Here is a 23,865-nt window from a genome sequence, read left to right on the forward strand (position 1 = left end):
AACCGATTCATAAATAGGCAGAAAAATGACGTGTTTGTGTATTCCAGAATATTCCAGTAAATGCCTTTTATCACGTAATCTATATATTTTCCTGAAAAACGAGGGCCTTTCAAAATGCTATAAAACGGAAATGAACCGATTAAAAACCAATCCGTTTTGACAATGTTGACTGCAAACAAGTCATTGATAAGCGACAGGCAGATTAGACACATAGCCATAATTAAAGACGGAGATTATGCGTTCACAACGCCATCATTGAAGTGGGTGGTGGCATTTAACCATGCTTTACCATGTTAATGGCCGGCACTGAAAGTGTTAAGTGTAGCATTGCAGCTTGCCAAGAGGTGTAGCAGCCCTGCGTGGTGATATGCAAACACTTGTCCAGTCTGTGAGGTGGGGAACTTGTTTGTAGTGTAAGGGTGTGGCCCTCTTGGTCCTGCTTACACAAGGGCCATTAGTCTGCATTGTGTGATTGCCTGTCATGAATGTGACCTAAGTGCCCAGATCCCTCACATTCAGTCGCTGAAGGCGTTCACGGTCTTCAGGTACACCTGGAACTGATCCAAGTCTAAAGAACAGGGTTCAAGGACTTTTCTAAGCACGATTTTCCATTTAAAAAAGATACAATTCACTTTTAACTGCATTTTATAGAAAAAAAATCTGATCCAATATTTATGGCTTAAAACCAATTTCCAACAATTAGTTACACTTTAGATATTTTTTTTATATATTTCTTAATTTAGAACAATTTTTATCATGGATGAACTTTCAATGCACAAACTTTCAATGCAAATGGTTGATTTGAATTCCAAGGACCTTTTAAGCACCTTGGTAAAAAAAATTGTCCGTTTAAGGAATTCCAGGGCTTGACTGGAATCAAGCACTTTAAGCACTTCAAGGACCTTGTGTGAACCCTGAAAGAAGTAGTATTTCGACCACTTTGGACGCATTGGGCGCACACAGACATTACGCCGTGCCAAACTCAAAAAAGATACCTTGGAGGGAATCAAAGCAAACACAAAGTGCTAGATGTGGTGGGCTCTTGGTTTCATCAAAAGCTGTGCGCATTTTTTTTATTGTAGTATTCTAAATTTACATTAAAAAACAAAACAAAAAACAAAGTCTGCCCATGTCCTAGAACCATTATGAAAGTTAACGCACAAATTCAATATACATCTCATTGTATTTTACATAGAGGATAAGAGTATAGGCATGGAGTTGGCATGATTCATATCAGAAAACAAAGATGAATAAATAGAAGGTGCTTCTATCCTTAGCAGAGAAAAGTCAGAATATCTTCTCTTTAGAAGTTAAGAGAGAGAGAGAAAGAGTTAAAAACAAAACAATACTAGGCAAGCCTAGTTAAGCCGGACCCGGACACATGCCAGTTGGGGGGGGGGGGGGGGGGGGGGCGTTAAAAACACACAAGTTGACTAAGGAAAGATGCAAAAGAGAACAAAGCAATGAAAACGACGAGGAATTGATATCCAACGCAAGCAACCGATAGTACGTTACTCCAAATCTCCCGACGAGCGAGTGCAGCGCTAGCGAGCGGCGGTAATGCGCTATATTACCTATGCGGTAAGTGAACGTGATATACGTCCGGCTTCGTTTTTCGCCTCGACCAGAAGTTGGCATTATGTTCACGTGGTCCACTGTTTGTACAGAATATGCCGTTTTTACGAGTCCGTACCCCCCCCCCCCCCCCTTGTCCCCACGTGTTTCAACAACGGGTCGAGTCAGTCAGTCAGTTAGGGACATTCTCTCATTGTAGGCCGGCGCCCTCCGGGTCCGGCGAAAAAGCTAAATGGCTGCGATGTGGAAAGTCTCAAGCTCCCCTTCCTTAACGAGAAGTCATACAAGTTGTCTAAAGCAGGAGGGGGGGGGGGGCTGAGTCTGGGCCTGTACAGAAGCAGCAGGGGGGGGGCTGAGTCTGGGCCTGTACAGAAGCAGCAGGGGAGGGGGGGGGGGGGGCTGAGTCTGGGCCTGTACAGAGGCAGCAGGGGGGGGGGGGGGGGGGCTGAGTCTGGGCCTGTACAGAAGCAGCAGGGGGGGGGGGGGGGGGCTGAGTCTGGGCCTGTACAGAGAGTACGATGGAGCAGGTGGAGAGACTAAGGGCGTGTTCACACCTACCCTGTTTGGTCCACTTAAATGAATAGTCCGTTTCGTTTGTAGAGGTGTGAACACAAACCCAACTATTTTGAGGACCAAACAACCGAACCATGGTCCTCTTGAAAAGTTGGGACTCGGTCCGTTTCAATCGAACTATAGTACCTAATCCAGGAAGCAACGTAGCCTACAGTGCATTGCAGTGTGGCTCTGAAGTCAAACTCGCGCCGCTCGCGTAATGAGTCTCTCCGCTCTAGACTCGCGCTGCGCGCGGACAGTCTCTCTCTTCCTCTCTCTAGTCGACTTGCGCCGCGCTCGTAATGACAGTATCTCTCTCATTACGCTGTCGGCAACTGTTTACGTTTGTGAGTGCTATAGTCCAATAGATGAACGACTTGGCGACTGCATGTCCTTTGTTTACAAATTAGATCCGCACCAAAAAGGGTAGTGTGAACGCAGACCAAAATCAAACAATGTATCATTTTCACATTTGGTCCACCAGAAAGTCCGGACTATCCGCGGACTTTCAGGTGTGAACACGCCCCAAGTCTTCTGTACGTTAGAGTGCGATGGAGCAGGTGGAGAGACTAAGTCTTCTGTACGTTGTGTGCAGACATGAGAAACTAGTGCTTTACACAGCTTATCACTAACGACGTCCACATCTAGGAAAACGTCAGAGGCGAGATCTTGTTTTTCCTGCTCCTAGCACTGGTCTGCCGTGTGAGAAGCAGACTCTGGGGTAACAGGTGTCGTCTTTAGTAGCTCCACTGCCGTTTGGGCGCAGCGATCGATATACAGACGGTGAAGTCACAGACAAAAAGAAAGGGGCGAATCTGGAGCTGAGAGACAAACACATTGCATCGTTTTCTTCAGAAGCTACTGCAGATTCAAATTTTGTTTTGCTTTTACTAAAATTTTTAAAATAAAAGAAAAGGTCATGTTAAAAAGTTCCTAAATTTCCGCATGTCAGTTTTTTCTTTTCTTCGATACCTCAAATTTCTCAAACTCAATCATATTTCAAGTAACCCTTTAAAATGGTTGAAGAAAGCTTTGGGATATTTTTTCCCTTTTAATGACCCAAAAAAGTGTCATTAAAAGTCATGCACGCGTCAAATAACCTCATGCAGTAGTTATGGTAAACCATCCAAGCACTTTTTATTCATTAATAGTCATAAATACACACAGCAGCTTCATCAGAGGAGACTAGGCCCTCTTCAGTTTTGAATGTGGAGTATTTATAAGGAGAGCCTTTTGCATGATAGAGGAAGCAACGGTCTGCCACGGCTACCTGTAACGCTTACCTGCTAAAAGGAAAAAAAAATGTTATGTGGAATTGATTATCAACTTTATATATATTTATATATATATTTATCTTCTCTCGCTCGCTCACTCGGTTGCTTTTGCGCACTCACTTGTACTTAGAGCCCCGCCCCACCCCCCCCCCCCCCCCTCCCCTCTCACCGGCCCCGCCCCTGTTGCTCTCCTTCCTTTACGGTTGTTCACAATGTAACAAAAAGGTGACAGACCTGAAATTACAATCACCAAAAAACAAACTCTTGGGGGAAGAGAGAGAGAGAGAGAAAAAAAAGAACAAAAAGAAAAAACAAAACAAAACAAAAAAAAGAGAAGAAAACAAAACAAAAGTGTGGGGGGTGGGAGGGGGGGGGAGAAGAAAAAAATAAAACAGCTGCTGCCTTTTTTTTCTTTTACTTTTTTTCTTATTTTTTTTGTGCTGCCCGTCACTGGCAGTTGCAGCAGAGAGGACACAGTCTGCGTGGCGCTGGGGCGTCATCAAAGAGGCGGAGGCGGGGGCGGCTCCCTCCCCACGGTGCCGCCCTCCCGCAGCTGGAGGTTCTCCAGCGCCACGTCTAAAGGCATGATATCCACGCAGCCCATGGCTCCGAAGCCGCCGAAGTCCCGCCGCTCGTCCTCGTCCGAAGAGGAGCTCTCCCCGCGCATCAGCGTGGACAGCAGGAGCTCCTGGACGAACAGGCTGCGGTCGGCGCGCTCGCCCTCCAGCGCCTGCCGCTCCGCCTCCGACATCTTAGGCTCGTTCAACCTGAGGGGCGGGGGGGGGGTCACATCAGTTAGAGTTACACTAGGTATGACTTTTTTTCCTATTGCTAGGTTTTTAGTGAGTTTTGCCTTACCTTCGCGTGGGGAGTGTTGCATTCATTTATTTATTTTACATTTTATTTGGAGTCAGAATATCTTCTCTTTAGAAGTTAGAGAGAGCGATAGAGATAAAGCAAACGAACGAACAAGTGTGCAAAGGAGTTATTAAACCCTATAAAATGTATAGAATTATAATGGACCAACAAGCCGTGCAGAGGATAAAAAGAAAACCTATGAAATACAATAAGAGCTTCATTCACGGTGTAACTACAGTAGTCTCCCATTCTTAACGCGTCTTTTAGTGTAGAAACATGAACGGTAGGGGTGTAACGGTACGCAGATACGTACTGTACCGTGTCAATGTGGTCCTCCGGTACAGTACGGGCTGTGCACCGTACGATTGCAACGGTGCGGAACCTTTTTTTGCGGAACTTAAATCCCCCCGGCCCCACGTAATTTATCAACAACACTGCGGTCTGCTGTGAGCGTTATAAAACAAACGTGTGTTTAACCGACCGTGAATTAAAGTGTCAATGCTGTTTGTCATTTTAACAGCAGATACTTTCTTAAATGCCACATCGTCCCGACAGAGCGCTGTTGACGGGGAGCTCTGATGGGTTCGCTTGGTTGTGTTATTAGCATTGAAGAGCTAACCGAAAGCTAGCATTAACTAACGTTAAAGGTTTAGCCATAACGTTACCTTGGCTAAAGTTGGGGCTATTCATAATCCAGCAATAATGGCTGCAGACCTGCAAGCAAAGTACAGCAAGTTGGCAAAGGAGTATTCCAACGTAAATCACATTTTCAACAGTAAAGTTACAGTCTTTCCATCTCTCGGTAGCTCATGCTAGCTAACCTAGCTCACGTTAAGAGTCGTCACTGAACCACCTCTCGTACACAATTAATGACATGTTGCGGACAGCCATATCGGTGACAATGTTTAGCTTTTAGTGCCAAATGATAAGAGTCTGAGGCGGAGTCTCAAAAGAGAATGTTGAATATTTATTGTGCAAAAATCACAACAGATCCTCTGTGCTACTTCAACGGAGCCTTGTAGACTGAGTAGGGTATATCTGCAGAGCCACTGGGTAGCGAGTGCAACACCGTGTAATGTCCGTGTGTGGATCATTGGAGTAGGGTATATCTGCAGTGCTGCAGCCCCATACTCATTGTATAGATTTGTATTAGTATCATTAATCAATCACCTGTTGTTGAATAAATACCATTACTTTCTAGTTATTACTAAAAAAACAGTATATATAAAACAGTAGCTGTATAAAAAAAAAAGTATAATTTATATTTAATTTTCTTTTAATGTATGCACAGTAGTGACATCGGGGTGTGCGTTAGGAACCGGGAGACTACAGTAGTGACATCGGGGTGTGTGTTAGGAACCGGGAGACTACAGTAGTGACATCGGGGTGTGTGTTAGGAACCGGGAGACTACAGTAGTGACATCGGGGTGTGCGTTAGGAACCGGGAGACTACAGTAGTGACATCGGGGTGTGCGTTAGGAACCGGGAGACTACAGTAGTGACATCGGGGTGTGCGTTAGGAACCGGGAGACTACAGTAGTGACATCGGGGTGTGCGTTAGGAACCGGGAGACTACAGTACTTGAGAGAGAAGCACCTGGAGATCGTACAGAACCCGGCGGAGTGACAGACCAGCCGTGCTCACCGTGCTAGGAGGAACTGGGAGCTGTGGTTAGAGGAGGGGCTGTGCTCACCGTGCTAGGAGGAACTGGGAGCTGTGGTTAGAGGAGGGGCTGTGCTCACCGTGCTAGGAGGAACTGGGAGCTGTGGTTAGAGGAGGAGGAGGGGCTGTGCTCACCGTGCTAGGAGGAACTGGGAGCTGTGGTTAGAGGAGGAGGAGGGGCTGTGCTCACCGTGCTAGGAGGAACTGGGAGCTGTGGTTAGAGGAGGAGGGGTTGCCCTCTGCCACTGCGGTCGTGTTGGCGGCCGCCGCGCTGGGCTGGGGGATGGTGGCGCCGATGTTGCCCGGGTTGTTGCCGCGTCGCGTGGCGTTGCGGGCCGTCTCCAGCTGCTGCCGCGCCGCCTGCGCCTGCTGGCGCTCCAACTGCAGCTGCATCTGGAGCTGCTGCAGCTGGGACGCCGAGGGCCCCGACGAGTTGAGCTGGCCCCCCGCCGAACGCCGGACACCCGACAGCTGAGACAACAGCTCTGCGGTGGGGGGGGGGGGGGGGAGAGAGAGAGGAGAGGCTCCGTGTTAAGTTCTACATCCTAGGAACACAGAGCTCATTTAATTTCATCATAAATCACCATCACATTAAGTTACTCCTGTGCATCAGTGTTACATCTACTGTATGCTGCTTGTTTCTTTTTCCTCATTATATACTGTTAATATGTTATTCTCCTCTCCTTTGCCATCTTGTACTAAAAAATATATATATAATTGTTCTCGTTATTGACTCGTGTCAATCTTTCATGTTTTCGCTATAGTGTCTGCCTTATGTCTCTGATCCTGTTCTGTAGTTTATTTTCTAGACCATGTTTACATGTATTTCGTTCATATTGTTTATGGACAATGAGATGAGAGTGGAACTTTGTACAAGCCCTTTGGGCTTCGTTCCCTCCTAGCACTGTTTTTTTTCTTTTTAAATAATGTGCAAAATAAATAAACTAAACTAAATAAACTAAACAGGCCAGGGAGGCTAGAGGGGAAAAGGTGGAGCGGAGTAGGGACAGGAACATCAAAACTCTGGTGAGTCTACTGCCGTCAGATATACTAGTCGCTAGACTCGTTACATAGGCCTACACGGATATACTAGTCGTTACATAGGCCTACACGGATATACTAGTCGTTACATAGGCCTACACGGATATACTAGTCGTTACATAGGTCTACACGGATATACTAGTCGTTACATAGGCCTACACGGATATACTAGTCGTTACATAGGCCTACACGGATATACTAGTCGTTACATAGGCCTACACGGATATACTAGTCGTTACATAGGCCTACACGGATATACTAGTCGTTACATAGGCCTACACGGATATACTAGTCGTTACATAGGCCTACACGGATATACTAGTCGTTACATAGGCCTACACGGATATACTAGTCGTTACATAGGCCTACACGGATATACTAGTCGTTACATAGGCCTACACGGATATACTAGTCGTTACATAGGTCTACACGGATATACTAGTCGTTACATAGGTCTACACGGATATACTAGTTGTTACATAGGCCTACACGGATATACTAGTCGTTACATAGGCCTACACGGATATACTAGTCGTTACATAGGCCTACACGGATATACTAGTCGTTACATAGGCCTACACGGATATACTAGTCGTTACATAGGCCTACACGGATATACTAGTCACTACATAGGCCTACACGGATATAGTAGTCGTTACAACAGCCTGCTCCTGAACATTGGTAAAACCAAGGAGCTGATCGTGGATTTTAGGAAGAGACAGCAGGAGACACACACACCACTGAGGATAAACGGGGCTATCGTGGACAGGGTGAGCAGCTTCAAGTACCTGGGGGTCCACATCTCAGAGGACCTGACATGGACAACACACACAGACTCAGTCGTAAAGAAGGCAAAGCAGCGCCTCTACCACTTGAGACAGTTAAGGAAGTTCAGAGTATCAGGAAAGATACTCCAGTCCTTCTACTCTGGAGCTGTACAGAGCATCTCGACTGGAAACATCACTGCCTGGTATGGAAACAGCACGGCACAGGACAAGAAGGCCCTACAGAGAGTGGTGCGCTCAGCTGAGCGTACTACGGCTATTGCACTACCACCCCTGCAGGTCTTATATAACAAGAGGTGCAAATCCAGAGCCTGCAGAATAATGAAAGACCCTCACCACCCCAACAACAGCCTGTTCAAGCTGCTGCGGTCAGGCAAACGCCTGCGAACACCAGCAACTAGGACAGAGAGACTTCGGCTCAGCTTCTTCCCCCAGGCCATCAGAGTCTTGAACACTGAACTCTCCACACACAAGCACACATGAGCACACACACACACTGTATACGCTCACACACTAAGCAGTCACTTTAGCATGAACACATACACACATCCATGCTGCACATGCCCACACTCGCTGCAGGCATGACCCCCCGCATTTCACTGTATGCTTGTATGCTTTGACAAATAAAACTCTTGACTTGACTTGACATAGGCCTACACGGATATACTACTCGTTACATAGGTCTACACTAAGGTTGTCCCAACTAAATCACAGCACATGAAGAAATCGCAAACAATAGAGATTGAAAACACTAATTTACATAGCCAGCGTCACATGAGTCTACCTTGGGTACCACAACCGAATCAGCAAAAAAACAAACGGAGGCTTGTGAATAAGTGAACATCCACTTGAGTAGTGGCACAAGAGAGCACATTATCCAAAAGTGAGTCAGCTGACCAGGCGTCGTCTTTGTTACGATCAAGTGTTTTCCACTGTGGGCTCTGGTCCCGCAAAGAGGAGGGCTATAGTGTCCTTTCCCTTGTGGTTTTTACTGATAAAATGGAATTTGGTTACAGACAAATTCCAACAATGCAGTATGAATAACTTAAGCAATCCAGCTTGAATGCCTACCAAACCACACCTGGAGATACAGTGGACCCATCTCAAGTGTAGAGGTCCACAATAGAAATAAGCCTTTACGCTTTATTGTGTTTTTAACCTCGATGACTTTTCAAATGTATGTATGTATGTATTCCTGCTAGGGATGGGCGTGAGTAATTAATCGATTACTCGTAGCTATGAGAAAAATCTAAATAATAAATTTTTATAAATATTTTTTCACATGTATGTGTAAGATTATAACTGTTTGTTGGTTTCCTTAAACATATATACGTAAAATGAACAAAAATAAGTAAAAAAAAAAAAATTCTAATATATATTTTTTAGTTAAAAAAATTCGAGTAATACACGATCAATCGAGTATAGCATGCGATCAATCGATCTGGATTTGTCTTTAAAATGCCCATCCCTAATTCCTGCTGGGCAGTTTTAGGAATGATCAAATAAATTCAATCAATCAATCAAGCCCCATCCTCTTTTCTTGATCCTCCAATCACAACTGTTGCTTCCCTCAGAAAACTTTGTTTCTGTTAACTGGTAAAAAAAATTAAAAAGGGAAAATCTGTTGAAGTCCGACATATTTAAATCCGGTCTGGTCATAATATCTGATGAAAATAATTCCCTCTTATTTTGATTTGGTTGCCAAGTACAATAAGTCAACTAAAAGTGCTTGTTTTTGCCACTGAAACAGAAATCTCATTCAGAAGTCTCGCTCTGGTATCTCGTGAGGCGCGAGTGTGCGTGTGAGAGCAGGAAAACGTAAATAGTAGAAGCTTGAAGCACGAGACTGGAGAGGAGCATTACAGCGAAAGGTTTGTTGCGTTGGAATACTGCTTCCATAGCGATATCTAAAAAAGATAAAAACAATAGTTGGCGTTTGTGCATTGGAAAATCGTGCCGACAACATGTCGCCCACTTCACGTAGCGTTCATGGACTATTGATACGGACAGACGAGGTTAAGCTGTAGCTAGATGGACCCAAACACTCGAGACATCCTGGCTGTACCGAAACACTCAAGACATCCTGGCAGACAGAGTGGAGGTAATGTAACGTTATTATTATGAATGGTAACTGATGTGACATAATTCACTATAGAATTATATAATCTTGAGCCATATTTGATAAGGGGTAATTTACTCACACACTTAAAGAGTTGTTGGGTGAGGCAGAAATTAGTGACCTGGAGGCGGTGAGATGTGAGGGATGTGTGACCCGTGTTTTATCAAGGTGGTGTATGAAGAGTTGGGTTTCAGAGATAACAGCTGTGGTCAGAGAATAGGGAGGTGTAGTGGTTGGTTACGTCATTGTTGTTTCCGGCCGGTCCACCTTGCTTGAAATTGCAATGTATTTCCAATGGACACATTCCTAAATCGTCTCGTTTAAACGAAATAAAGCATGAACATTGGCATGGTGTACCTTTCTGTGTGTATTCATCCACAACCTATAGCTCAACATGAAACAATTCGCTATTAAATCGTAAAATAATTACGTATTATTTTATTTCAACCAAAAATGCTTAAACAATAATGTTAGTGATAGAAAGGAACTCATTTTGTGCAAAAATGGAAAGCTTGCCAATGTTCATGAGGCAGAATTATTACAATAGCCGATAACACATTTTCCCAATGATAAATCCCTATACCGGTGGACCGCGCGGGAAACTAAAGTGACGTCAGACTACACCTCCCTATAGAGAGGTACAGAGGAGTTAGATTTAGACCAGGCTCATGCTTTACACTATGAGAAAGGAATTTCAAATCAATGACATCTTGGTATTGTGTATGATCTAGGTCTCACCTGGACAATCTCTATGAGGGCAATGAATCTCACATGCATATAAGATGAACACGTTGAATACTGGGGTGGTCACAGAACAAATGTTCTTAACCCTTTCACTGCCACACGACAAAGGGTTAACCCCTTTCACAACCAGACTACAGCAGGTTAACCCTTTCACTGCCACACCACAGACAGTGTAGTGTGGTAGTTAAAGGGTTAACCTTCTGTAGTGTGGTAGTGAAAGGGTTAAACCTCTGGAGGTCAGACAGGCCACACTGTGGGATCAACAGCTGGAGGGGGGTGTTGGGACACATCGGGCTCTCTGTTCACATGACCTTTTATAGTGACTTGCAGTAGGAGGGACTAGATGAACCCGTTTATGAAACTAAAGCGGAGACAGAACTTAGAGATTGGAGGATGCGACAACCAGATGGTATATGTGGGACCAGGACATTTGTGACCCGGCGGGCCGGCACAGTCTAACCCGTCTTGTGGAGGAGATCACGATTCCTCAGAAAACCCCCAAATGTCGTGCAATTCAGAAATAGGTTGAAATGGAGGTATTGGCAATTTCGAGTGCTTTGAAATGTTCTCTATACGTCTCCTTATTTGCAAAACGTAATAAGACTTGTAAATGTGTTAATTATTGTTAGATTGTCCGACAGTATTATTTTCCTTGCTGTGTGAAAAAACTACAGTTGCGTCTGAGGGGAGTGGCTACTGGCTAAGTACTTCCTGTCTCTGGTGTCGGAGAGGAGACGCACACGCCACGAACCACTGAGCCGTCTGTGATACAGTGCTTGCGCAATCAGTCGATTTTAGCTAGTAGTCAGACTTTGCTAGCACGTCAGAATGTCTCACTCGCAGAAAAGAAAAATATCAGATTTCTTTTCGGAACGTCCCGCCGGTCCCAGTGACAGTCCCACTAAATCTGATAAACGTCAGAGAGAGACAGAGACTCAGTGCGCACCGAGTCTGATCCCGAGTTGAAGAATTGGCTCCAAAAGAGAGACAACTGGATGTCCAACAACATCCAAAACAAAATCTTACAGCTGTTTGCCCATGATATTCAGCGACAAATTAGAGGCAAAGCATCCAAAAGCCCATTCTTTGGCTTGAGCGCTGACGGAACCACTGATGTCACTGGAAAAGAACAATTCTCGTGTAATATACAGTTCGCCGATGACAACTTGGAAGCTCAGAACTTCTTTTGGGTTTTTTTACAATGCCCGGCCCAGACACAACAGCCGAGACGCTGTTTGTGTATAAAAGACATCTTTTACGCCTCGACCTGCCCATGGAGAGGCTGATAGGATACTGTTTTGACGGGGCCAGCAACATGTCTGGGTGGTACAGGCTAGACTAAAGGAAATGTGTCCCAACTCTGTTTTTCTCCACTGCGCAAAAATAAATAAAAATAAAAATCTCAAAGGCTGCACCCCCTACCGATTTAAAGTTCCAACGTGCCTGCTCTTTGCACATAATTGCCCATTGCACAGCCCTGGCCTATTCCTATTTTATCTTTATTGTAAATTCTCAGATTCTATTGTGCTATATTTAATTTAGTTTATATCCCACTTAATATTATTCAACCTCTTTATTTACAGTTGTACAGCCCTGGCCTATATTTTATTTTATTTCATAATTATATCATATTCTATTGTGCTCAACTTAGTTCATATTTCATTTGATCTTACTCCACCTCTGTATTATTGGTCTGTTAATGTCTGTCCACTAATGTATGTGTTAATGTTGTATGTTAATGTATGTCGCACCGAAAACTACCAAAGCATATTCCTTGTATGTGAAAACTACTTGGCAAATAAAGACCTTTCCGATTCCGAGTGAGTCTCTTTTTTTTGTGCATGATTTCATTTCCTGATGACGGTGACCCCTCCTCACCTCGACTAGACTGTTGTGTCTGTGTTCATGCGTGACTTTCAAATTATTGTAAACACAACATAGTACTGTGATATTCTGATATATCACATTCTGATATATATCTTTCGTGTAAAATAAATACATTTTAAATAAAATTATTTAAAAAAAATTATTTAAAGCGGAGGTTCAAACCCATTCATTAGGATTTGAGTGCCAACGTAACAAACGAAGGTCCGAACCTTGGAACGTTTGGGCTCAGCCCTACTTTGGAACCGTTTGTGTTAAATCGGTTCTGAATTGGGAGATCATCTTCGTTCGTTACGTCACACAAAAGCTGGCTGGCAGTCGCATTGAATAATCTACTCCAGTACGCGCTCCGCAAGTCTGTAAGCTTGCGCATAACGGAGTATAGAGAGATGGCTCTATAGCAGAGGTCCCCAACCATCGGGTCGCGGACCGGTACCTGGCCGTGCATCAAACAAGTTTCCTTCGAGGCGGTGTGTAAAATAATTCAAAGGATGTGCTTCTAAGGTAAGGATATCTTGCAGCTCATTCCATGTCCAAGGTGCATACGTCTAAAAAGTGGTTTTACCTGGCTGAATGTGCCTTAGACACATCTAAAGTAATCACACACATTGTGTAGCCTTTGTAGTACGGCTTTATACTCCCTTAATAGCAACACAGAGTCTGACAACAGATTTAGAAGAGGAGCAATTGTCTTAACAGGACAGCGGGCTGTCAGCTCCATGTTAACATCCCATATAGATAACATGGCTGCCATACTGACCATAACATGGCTGTCAGTGTCCATACTGACCATAACATGGCTGTACATACTGAACATGACATGGATGTCCATACTGACCATGACATGGCTGTCCATACTGACCATGACATGGACGTCCATACTGACCATGACATGGCTGTCCATACTGACCATGACATGGCTGTCCATACTGACCATGACATGGACGTCCATACTGACCATGACATGGCTGTCCATACTGACCATGACATGGCTGTCCATACTGACCATGACATGGACGTCCATACTGACCATGACATGGACGTCCATACTGACCATGACATGGCTGTCCATACTGACCATGACATGGCTGTCCATACTGACCATGACATGGACGTCCATACTGACCATGACATGGCTGTCCATACTGACCATGACATGGCTGTCCATACTGACCATGACATGGACGTCCATACTGACCATGACATGGCTGTCCATACTGACCATGACATGGACGTCCATACTGACCATAGTGATCTTGGATGCACATTAACACTTTCAATGCCAACGATGCTATATGTCGTTTGTTCATGCCGACCGTTCATTGACAACGACGCGATATGTCGTTTGTTTTTTCATTAGCGATTTGAATTCATATTTCATCAATCTAGTCTCACGTTAAGTGCTGCAATCTCTCTCTGAGCTCCATTGGGAAAATGCCACCCCCTATCGTCTCCCTGTGGTACTGCACCCCTTTGTAATGGATTGAATGAAACACATGGGGGGGGGGGAATCCAGCTTTCTCATTTTACTTTTCGCGCAAGCCACCAGAGAGGATCCAAGTCATTTCCGAGCCCCAAAGCAGCGTGGAATACATAATTCCAGTACGCAGCGTTGGATCAATAAACGCGATCGATATTTGGAATGGCGATCAGGAATGGGAATAATCTTTTTGGAGAACATCCGGGGTAAGGAATCTATTTTACCAGTCTTAGGATAATCAGAGCTGTTTTCACAGAGATATCAGCGTGTGCCCTGTGTGTGTGCGATCAGGAAATAAGAGATTCGATTTTTCAGCTCGCTTCTCTAAGTACACATATACTATCGATAATCTAGCGTTTATTAGAAAACGATTCATAAATAGGCCGAAAAATGACAACGTTTTTTGTGTATTCCAGAATATTCCAGTAAAGGGCGTTTATCACAGAATCTGTATATTTTCCTGAAACTTTCAAAAAACGAGTTTTTCAAAATGGTATAAAACGGAAATGAACCGATTAAAAAACAATCCGTTTCAACAATGTTGACTGCAAACAAGTCATTGATAAGCGACGGCCAGATTAGACACATAGCCATAATTTAAGACATAATTTAAGACATAGTTTATGCGTTTGCAAATATGAGAGCTCCATCATTGAAGTGGGTGGTGGCAAGGAAGCACTAAAGCTTGCACAGAGCTCCGGCATTGAAAGTGTTATGGTGCGGTCAAAACCGGGGTGGAATTACATTGTGTCTTTCCAAGTATAAACACTGACTTGCCTATATAGAAGGGTTTCCCATTAGTAAAACACTGTACTCAAACAAATAAGCAATACCTACTGAGACATGTGATTGACCTGCTCCTGACCTGCACTGAGCTGCTGCACTAAAAAAGTACAACGGGCTTCAAGGAGAAACCACAAACACTCGACTGGCAAAAAGTAGTTTTAAAAGGGTGAATTTTGGACCCCTAGCTCCCTTTTCAAAAAAAAAAAAGGAGTTCCTAGATTGAGCCTTTCTCCGCCTTCATTTAATTCCTAACCAATCACATGGTTCTCTTACACCATGTCATGAGGGTATCTGCAGGTTTCAATCAACACGTACAATTTTTGACTTTTTAAGACCTTCCTTTTCAATACCACTTAGAGCTAAATTGAATACCAATTTCTAGGGATGTCCGATATTGGCATTAAAATGTGATATCGGAAAATATCTGTATTTTAAAAAAAGATTTTTTTTTCTACATTTCTATAACCTTGATTTACCCAGGCAAGCAAGTAAGAACAAATTCTGATTTTATTTATGGTCAAAGGTATTAGGGCTGTCTTAAATACTTCGAAGCTTCGTTCGATGGCACAAGCTTCGAACATTAAAAAAAAATCGAAGTTTAAAAAAAAAAAAAAAAAAAAAAAAAAAATCAACATTTTTTTTCACATTTTATTTTTACTTTGTGTGTGTGTGTGTGTGTGTGTGTGTGTGTGTGTGTGTGTGTGTGTGTGTGTGTGTGTGTGTGTGTGTGTGTGGTGTGGTGTGGTGTGGTGTGGTGTGGTGTGGTGTGGTGTGTGTGTGTGTGTGTGTGTGTGTGCATGGGGCCATTGGGTGGGGCCGGGGGACAAATACACTGGAGGAAAGGAACCCAGCTCAGCACTGCCCAAATTATATCATCACTATTGCCTGTTTGAAGGATATCATCCTCAAACACATACACCACCTACACGCCTATTCTCAGTCCTTGCCCCACAATGGTGGAATGAACTACCCACCCCAGTTAGGACAGCCGAAACCCATCCAATCTTTCGCCGTCGACTAAAGACGCACTTCTTCAACCATTATCTGAAATAAAATTAAAAAAATAAAATAAAATAAATCTAACCCTAACTAACCTTACTGTCATGCACTTGTCCTAATAAACTAACCTACACTCAGGGGTGTAAAGTACTTGAGTAATTGTACTTCGTTACAATACTTAAGTACTGTTTTGGGGGATTTGTACTTTACTCGAGTATTATTAGGTTTGTATACTTTGTACTTTTACTCCATTACATTTCAGAGAATAAAAACATACTTTTTACTCCTTACATTTAAAATGCAGACCTACAAAGTACAAAGTACAAATCTTGCAGGTCCAACCATTTTAATTAGTATTTTTTAATTGTTTATCTGGTCAAACTAACGTTATTAATCCTGCGACCGCAGGTAAACAGCCAATCAAATCCCCATCAATGGAAAATGAACCCGCCCATACCCATGCTGATTGGTCCTTGTGCAAGACTAGAAAGCGGGGATCTTTGATTAAACACCTGCTATCAGAAGAATAGAGTCAGTGACACGTCTGGGTGTGTGTCTTGGATAGGGATGTGGTGGGGATTGATGTGTGGGGTGGGGTGTTTGGAAAACTGACTGTTAAATTCCTCAGTCTAAAGAGATGACCTTGCCCCTGACAAGCCTTCTAGTGATCCATTGTTAAAGCGCCTCCGAGTGAATCTTTTCCAGTAATGAAGAACACTCTTATCTCAGTTTTTGGATGAATCCCACTCATGAGAAACAACTAATATGTGATTCTTCTTGCAGGGAGTGCAGAAACATCTGCACTCCTATCACAGATAGCTGATAAATGACATTATTAAATTAAATGTCCTCCGTTTCATTTCAGCATTGTCGATCGGTATAGGTAAAAAAGCCAATATCGAGCATCCCTACCAATTTCACAACCATACTAGCAACTGGAGGCTGCACTTGCACGCCATTTTAGATTCTGGCGCGTTCCATACAAGCTCTCGCCAGACGCACCAAGCTCCTGGTAGCCCCGCAAAAACCAATGACTTGAATACATTTCATATATTTAATATTATTTCATCCACCGACAGTCGAGCTGCAGTGCACCCCCAAAAATGTAATAGCTGTGCAAATTAAGTTTAAGACTTTTTATATACCTTTTAAGGCCTTCAATTGAGAATTATGAATTTTATATTTTTAATACCCCCGCAGATACCCTGTTCATCTCTGTCCTCCAACTGTCCCAACTGCTAATCCAAGTCCACCACGCTCTCACCTTCACGTCGTCTTTCTCCTTCTGTGCGGCCACCGGTAGCATCCCGGCGCCGCCCTAAGACCTACAGGTACAACAGGGTTGGCCCCTCATTGTCTGAAAGGGGCGGGGCTCCAGAGCTCCCTACCAATCAGCCTGACGGGATGCGATCACCCCAGAGCCATATACAGGGCAGGGCTCTGCTCATGTGGTCCTTCGGTGATGGGCGCCAAAGATTTTGCGTTATTAATTCCGCTAGCCACGCTACATTCTGTACCATCGTTTCATCTTAAACCAGCTGCTTTAATTTGTGAAGTCTCCCCGTTAGTTGAACTTACCAATGTTGTCGATCGGTAGTTCCTTCTCTGTATAATCCATTCTATTCTTTATACTGGATACAATGTATGGTTGGCCTGGCTAGCAACAAAACCAATGCAAAGTGCCCCCGCCTGTGCGAGCCCTGAAATAAAGGCTGAAACCTACTGCACACAGTGCAGCCAAAGTAGATTTCAGTGTTTATTTCAGGACTTGTATTGGTTTTGTGGCGGGTATCCAGTGTAAAGAACAACATGGACTGTGCTGAGAAATAACTACCAATCCAATCACCGTTAGTAAGTAGGAAATATAGGGCTAGGGGGCCAATATTCTGAACTCACCCTTTAAAATGAAAATGGCTTGGACGCCATTTTGCCGATTCAGCATGGCTGTGAGTGTGACTCTTACACCTGTTATATGGCTAAGCTTGGGCATGTATTGATTGCTTAGCTCGCTAGCATGGCTAATAAATGCAAATATATTGTACTCTGCCCCGTTTTGATCAGGATTACATCTCTTTTTGCCACTCGGACGCGTCACACACAAACACACAAACCGAGTCGAGAAACCCATCTATAAAAAGGTACATCGTGAGCAGTGTATCCCAGTGCAACCATACAGAAAGACTAGCTGCCACTCTCAGGCCTGAAGATCCTCACCACTGAGTCATGTGCACTGAATAAACTGAAGCCAGCTTCTGAATCTCGAAGCCGAAAGCAAGAGTGGGAACACTGCGTGTGTCGATTCAGTGCCGGGGCACCCGGAAGCCTGGCTTCAGTTTATTCAATGGGGCAATGGTGTGGCACCTCAATAGGCACGTCCACTTTTTAGGCCACACCGTGAGGGGCGGTTTCCCCCCGACCCCTGGTCCTCACCTGCGATGGGGTCCATGGCTTCCCTGTTGCTGGGGGAGTAGGAGGAGCTCTGTGAGGAGGAGAGCCCCCCTGTTGAGCTGCTAGTAAAGTGCATGTTGGTCCTGCGTGCCCTGGGACCGCCCAAGCCTCGCCCAGGGTGGAACATCCTGCGCACATGCCGAACGCCACTGGACTCATCGTAAAACAAGGCGCGTTAAGGAAACAAAGAGGCACAAGAGGACCTGTTCTCACGAGGTATAAACACAAGACATGCAAGGAAACACTCGATACATCTTAGTAAGGCAGAAATGTATCTGCGCATATAATAAACACGTGTCTACACACACACACATGAATAAAAGGATATTAAATCTCTAGGTGCTCTGTGTTCAAGTGTGAGATGAGCTGCAAAGTCATCTGTCACATGGTTGGGGTCTCCTCCTGGCAACGCAGCACATATTGGACAAATCTGAAAGAGAGGGAAACAACAGTATTAGCCAGTGGGTTGATTGACAGGCAATGTAGGAATGGTACTAATGCCAGGAACTAGACGAGAAATCGCCAAACTTGTCTGAAGGCACTCTGCCAATTAAAAGAAATCTCCAAACTTGTCTGAAGGCACTGGGCCAATTAAAAGAAATCTTCAAACTTGTCTGAAGACACTGGGCCAATTAAAAGAAATCTCCAAACTTGTCTGACGGCATTGGGCCAGTTCAGAATTAAACTCAACACGTAGCCATTCTAACTATTAAAACCTAGAAAGGGTGTTTCAGTATATGTTGTGTGTAAAGTAACAGTAATATTCCTCAGAATGAGAAAAAGGCTCTTACATTTCTTGACACCTAATGTGTGCCAATAATATATCTCAGGAGGTACATTAAAGGTCTCTTTTGGACTGTCCCAAATCTGCTCCGTTCTCTATCGGCTGGTTTCACTTACATGGAATAAGTACTGTCCTAATCCTCCCGACTGAATAAATTATTTAGTCTAGGTCCCATTCTTGATCGATAGTCTTTTGGCCCCGGTCCACTCACCACCTCTGTGGAAGTCTCTGCATGCTCCGAGGTGACATGCTCCTGTAGGGACGTCTCCGTGTATCCCATTTTGCCACAGTAGGGACATGTGAACGACTGGGGTTGCTCTACTGAGAACGTCTCGCCTCCATAATACAAGTCTGCAAAGGGAGAGTCACAACAACAACAACACGCCTGTTACAGTTACCATCATCGGATAGAATGCCATCTGTTTAACAAGGTAACTAAACTTAGTTGACATTAATTCGCTAACGTTAGTGGTTGACCCACTAAGGTCACGGTCACTGATGCTGTATAATGACGATACATTTTAATCTTAATTTAATTAATTAAATCTTTAATCTAAATCAACGTTCACACCCAGCGACTCAAATGTTACATTCTCAGCACAGGAAATGTGTTTAACCCTTTCACCACCACACTACAGAAGGTTAACCCTTTCACTACCACACTACAGACGGTCTGTAGTGTGGTAGTGAGAGGGTTAACATTCTGTAGTGTGGTTGTGAAAGTGTTAACCCTTTGTCGTGTGGCAGTGGAAGGGTCAACCTTCTGTATTGTCGCAGTGGAAGGGTTAATGAGCAAAATAATTACCGTCAAAACAGACCATTTGTAATTAGGCCTTCGCGGTACGGTCACTCATTACTATAACCGGTTAGTGAGTCAAATACAAACCAAGTTATGGAAATGGGAACTTCTTGAACCCCACTGGGATGGAAAACCCTCTACGGTGTTTATTATGAAGTCACCGTGAAACAATTAGGCCACTACTACATCATCCTCCAACAAGCATAATGTCATTACTGTTATTACTTATTACACAGACAGTCTCTCCATCCAGGCCGTGTGTGGGCCAGGTCCTCCTTACCAAAGTCTACCCTGGTTAATATACACTGCATGGGGTGCTCTGTTGTGTGTCTCGTTGTCGTGGCTCCACTCTCGTAGCACGAGGCACACAGGTCGTAGTCGTAGCAAATTAAACACTTGTACCGTCGGCCTCTGAAGTTCCCTTTTAAACACGCGTCACAGCTCACACCTGCCAAGGAGACAACAGAGAGGAGATTGTATTTGTCAACATCGGGAGCCGTCGATAAACTTGTGAATTCCATATGCTTGTGAGAGCGGGCAGTTGGGTGTGCGTGTGTGTGTGTGTGTGTAAGAGCCAGCGGTCTTTCTTGACTTCTAAGCCAGTCTGACTCACATCAGCATGTGCTTGGCAATGCCACAGACCGAACCACAAGTGCCAGTCGTCCGTGAGGAATTCTGGCATTTCGATGGACGTCACTAGCGAGGTCTCATTAGTTAAAACCCAGCGACGAGGCTATGTGCTTTTTAGACTGTGGCCTTGTCCCTCTTTGCAGTTGTTTTTACACCGAGTCTATATTTCTTTCTTTTTTCATTCTCAACTTCCCCGACATGAAAACGTACCCATTGAGAACAAAGAAAGAGAGGATGGGTGCCGGAGTACGACGGAAGGAAAGAGAAACCGTGAGACAGCCCTCCATCTGTCCTCCAAACGACCTTTTCGCGGCCTTTGCCAGCCGTCATATCATATCACATACCATAGTATTGCTATGCTATTGGGCTGTTTGCTCAACTGCGTGCATTCGTGTATTGCTGCCATTGGCAGCACACATGGATATTTTCACCTTGTGAGATTGGATAGGATAGCTATTATACATTCCTTTGACAACCCCATTATCTTACCAAGGGACCCTTTATGGCACTGTGGTCTACATTAAAAGCTAGCTAATTTGAAATGAGGCTATATAGGTAAGCGCCTGACATCGCCAGAGACCAAAAGATGAAAGAGCTTGCGCAGTCCAAATCTCACATAGTGTACAGTCAGAAATTCCTACACTTGATCTAATGTCAGCACTTTCAGTGGTTTAACATTGAAATATGATGAGTCCATCACATCTTCAAACTGAATTCAGAAGGAAAAGGGAGTTGGCAAACTTCCTTCCCTCAGGTTTGGATAGCAGCTTATATCTTTACTCTGTCGTACTGCCACTGGGCAAACATCTATGGTAAAGTTCAATCGAGAACATAGCTTTATGCTTGACCTTATGTTCCCCTGGAAGTAAACTACCATCTAGTTCCCTAAACATCAAACTAAACTGACCATTAAACACTACAGGTCAGTAAATTCACTAGGTGGTCTTGACTGATACAGCCACCGCCATCCTTGATATCCTGCGCGTTCATAGCGAATGCTGTCCAACCCATGGTGACCAATGACCAGTCCCATCGAGCAGGTCTAGATTACACCCCGTTTCTCAGCGGGCCCCTCACTGAACATCTGGGTGACTTGAGAAACCGGCCATGTCCATAATCACCAAGCACAGTCCCATATGGACACACTGCCCGTCACACTCTTGATAGACGGCTCGGCTATAGACACGGACCTGTCAACAAAGACAGACAGACACCCCTGCTTGTCAAGAAGAAGCGTCGTGTTCTCTGTTCCAGAGAGAGTGAGCTTCACTAAAGCCTGGGTTTAGGCCTACAACTCAACTGAGAGAGACAGTCATTTTTGCCTTACATTTTTCAGTTGTAGTAAAGGAAAGTGCCTCCCATTACATCCCCAGTTGGTGGTACCTTGGCCCACTGGAAGAACAGAATGTGCCTTCTCCTCCTTAGGAGAGAACTATTCACTCTAAAATTCTGCAAGCCATGCAAACAAGCTGATTGATAGAAGACTGTACATTAAGTCACGTCTTTTTGGTGCTACATAGAATGGCCTGTCAAAGTACTGTTTGCACACGACAACACCATAGCAACTGCTGACCTGATAAAAAAAATTAAATAAAAAGTTCACCAGCTAGCTAGTCAGGTTAGTCTATTATTACAGTCGTTTGGTAATAATAATAAGGGCCTGGTCAAGTTGGCTGTGGCCTTTATAATACAGACCCCATCTGTTTATTAACAACAAGGTAACTAGCTTTAGTTAACGTTAGCTCGCTGGCTAACAGGTTAGTGGTTGTTGGCCCACTGTCACTGATCGGGGCCTCGGACTTGATCTTGATGACAGTGCATTCAGGCAAGAAGACAGTGTGACCAGGCGAGGCTGAACGGTGTGGCAACTCAATCACCCACTGACACATGGACCGTGTGTGTTCAAAGAAGACAATGTAGTCACGACTCATACAGTTAATAAGGGCATCGTGCAGAAATACCTTTTGCGAGGCGAGCAAGGACTACTAACTACTAACGTTAGCCTGCTAGCTAGCTAGCTATAGCTACTACCGTTAGCTATAGCAATCGGCCCTGACTATTAGGCTTGCATTGTCATTACGGGGGAAAGGGGCTCGTTTTATTTTAAAAACTAGACTCCTTATATAACGTGGACATGATCGGACGCGAGTGGATATACCACCACTGCCACTAACACGACGAGCGACGAGAGAGGAGGAGGTTGAAGGCAAAAGGTTGATTGAAATTCATGGCGGCCGCCATCATGAGTCCCGTCTGGCTACAAAACATGGCAGCTAGCTAGCTAGCTAGGCGAGCTAACCAGGTTAGCCACCACTAACTAAGACACACTGGACACGTCTCTTTTCTCCACTTACCCTCATGTCGGGACATCCTCTAGACAGTGACACAGCCCCCTCCTCGGGCTCCCCAGCACGGTTCACCGGGGGGGGGGATGCCGCTTTTGTGAGATGAAAGTGAAGAAACGCGGTCGGTCTCCCTCTCTCCTATTTAGTATTTAGCTAAGATGGATCCGCAGCTTACAGTTGTGTGGTTCCCCTCCCCGTCTGTCATGGAGCGCTGTAGAACATTCTGCTGAGTGGACGCTAGGGGCCGCACTTTCCCCTCCCCGTCTTCTGTCATGGAGCGCTGTAGAACATTCACACAGCCGCAGTCTGCTGAGTGGACGCTAGGGGCCGCAATTTCCCCTCCCCGTCGCGTGTAGCCTTTTTACAACGCATCCGCGTTTCCGGCGCTCTGATTGGCCAGGTCATGTGACATGTGCGCCCAATAGCGTGTTTGCCCATTTCCGCGTCGAAACAGCCTGCAAACTACCTGGAGTTCTATCGCCATGCTCTAAGACAAACTCTAACCTTAACCAACTTTGAAAGAGTGCCTAAGCTTAACCGGCGAAAGAACTTGCCGTCACGCTCTAAGACAAACTCTAACCTTAACCAACTTCGAAGAGTGCTTAAGCGTAACCAGTGTAGAAAATTGCCGTCCTACGATTGGCGCTCATGTCACATGACCTGGCCAATCAGAGCGCAAAACGGGAACCCGGAAACGCTGATGCGTTGTAAAAAGGCTTCAAGCCTCCCAGTCTGTCATGAAGTGCTGTAGTAGAACATTCACGCCGCAGTCTGCTGAATGGACGCTAGGGGCAGCACTTTCCCCTCCCCGTCTGTCATGAAGCGCTGTAGAACATTCACAGCAGGGGCGGGGCTAGGGGGTGGCTACTTGGGCTCAAGCCCCGAATGTTTTCTGAAAAGCCCAGAATCTATTTTCAAAAAAAAAAAAAATTAATTTTTTTTTTACAATTAGTCATTGTTACATGAAAATATGTTTGCACCAGATTTAGCAGAAGCTCATTTCCATCTGTAGTCTATCCAGCTGCTAACTGTATTTGAGTGAGTTAAGTCTTGGTGTTATGGTAGACTCAGACCTAAGCTTTAAATCACAATCAACAAGT

The 23,865-nt window shown here is 44.6% G+C and overlaps 1 protein-coding gene across 1 annotated transcript; it reads right to left on the minus strand.

The window, feature by feature from the left end:
• Window positions 1-3,247: 3,247 nt before the first annotated feature.
• kcmf1 (potassium channel modulatory factor 1) lies at window positions 3,248-22,960 on the minus strand. The gene is made up of 7 exons (XM_084324308.1): window positions 22,775-22,960; window positions 20,071-20,238; window positions 19,203-19,342; window positions 18,536-18,637; window positions 18,190-18,367; window positions 6,112-6,406; window positions 3,248-4,168 (listed from the first exon to the last, which is right to left on the minus strand). Exons 1-7 carry the CDS (start codon window positions 22,788-22,790, stop codon window positions 3,901-3,903), a joined length of 1,167 nt encoding a protein of 388 aa, XP_084180434.1. The 5' UTR covers window positions 22,791-22,960; the 3' UTR covers window positions 3,248-3,900.
• Window positions 22,961-23,865: the final 905 nt, after the last annotated feature.

Source organism: Notolepis coatsorum (assembly GCF_963971535.1).
Source record: "Notolepis coatsorum genome assembly, chromosome: 11".
Classification (NCBI taxonomy): domain Eukaryota; kingdom Metazoa; phylum Chordata; class Actinopteri; order Aulopiformes; family Paralepididae; genus Notolepis; species Notolepis coatsorum.

Bases quoted from the DNA above. Each gene is read 5' to 3' on its own strand.
- kcmf1 (XM_084324308.1), bottom strand. The intron at 19,343-20,070 runs GTAAGGAGGACC...CTCCCTTTGCAG, and splicing joins ATTAACCAGGGTAGACTTTG to ACTTGTATTATGGAGGCGAG. The intron at 18,638-19,202 runs GTGAGTGGACCG...CCTCTCTTTCAG, and splicing joins CAGAGACTTCCACAGAGGTG to ATTTGTCCAATATGTGCTGC.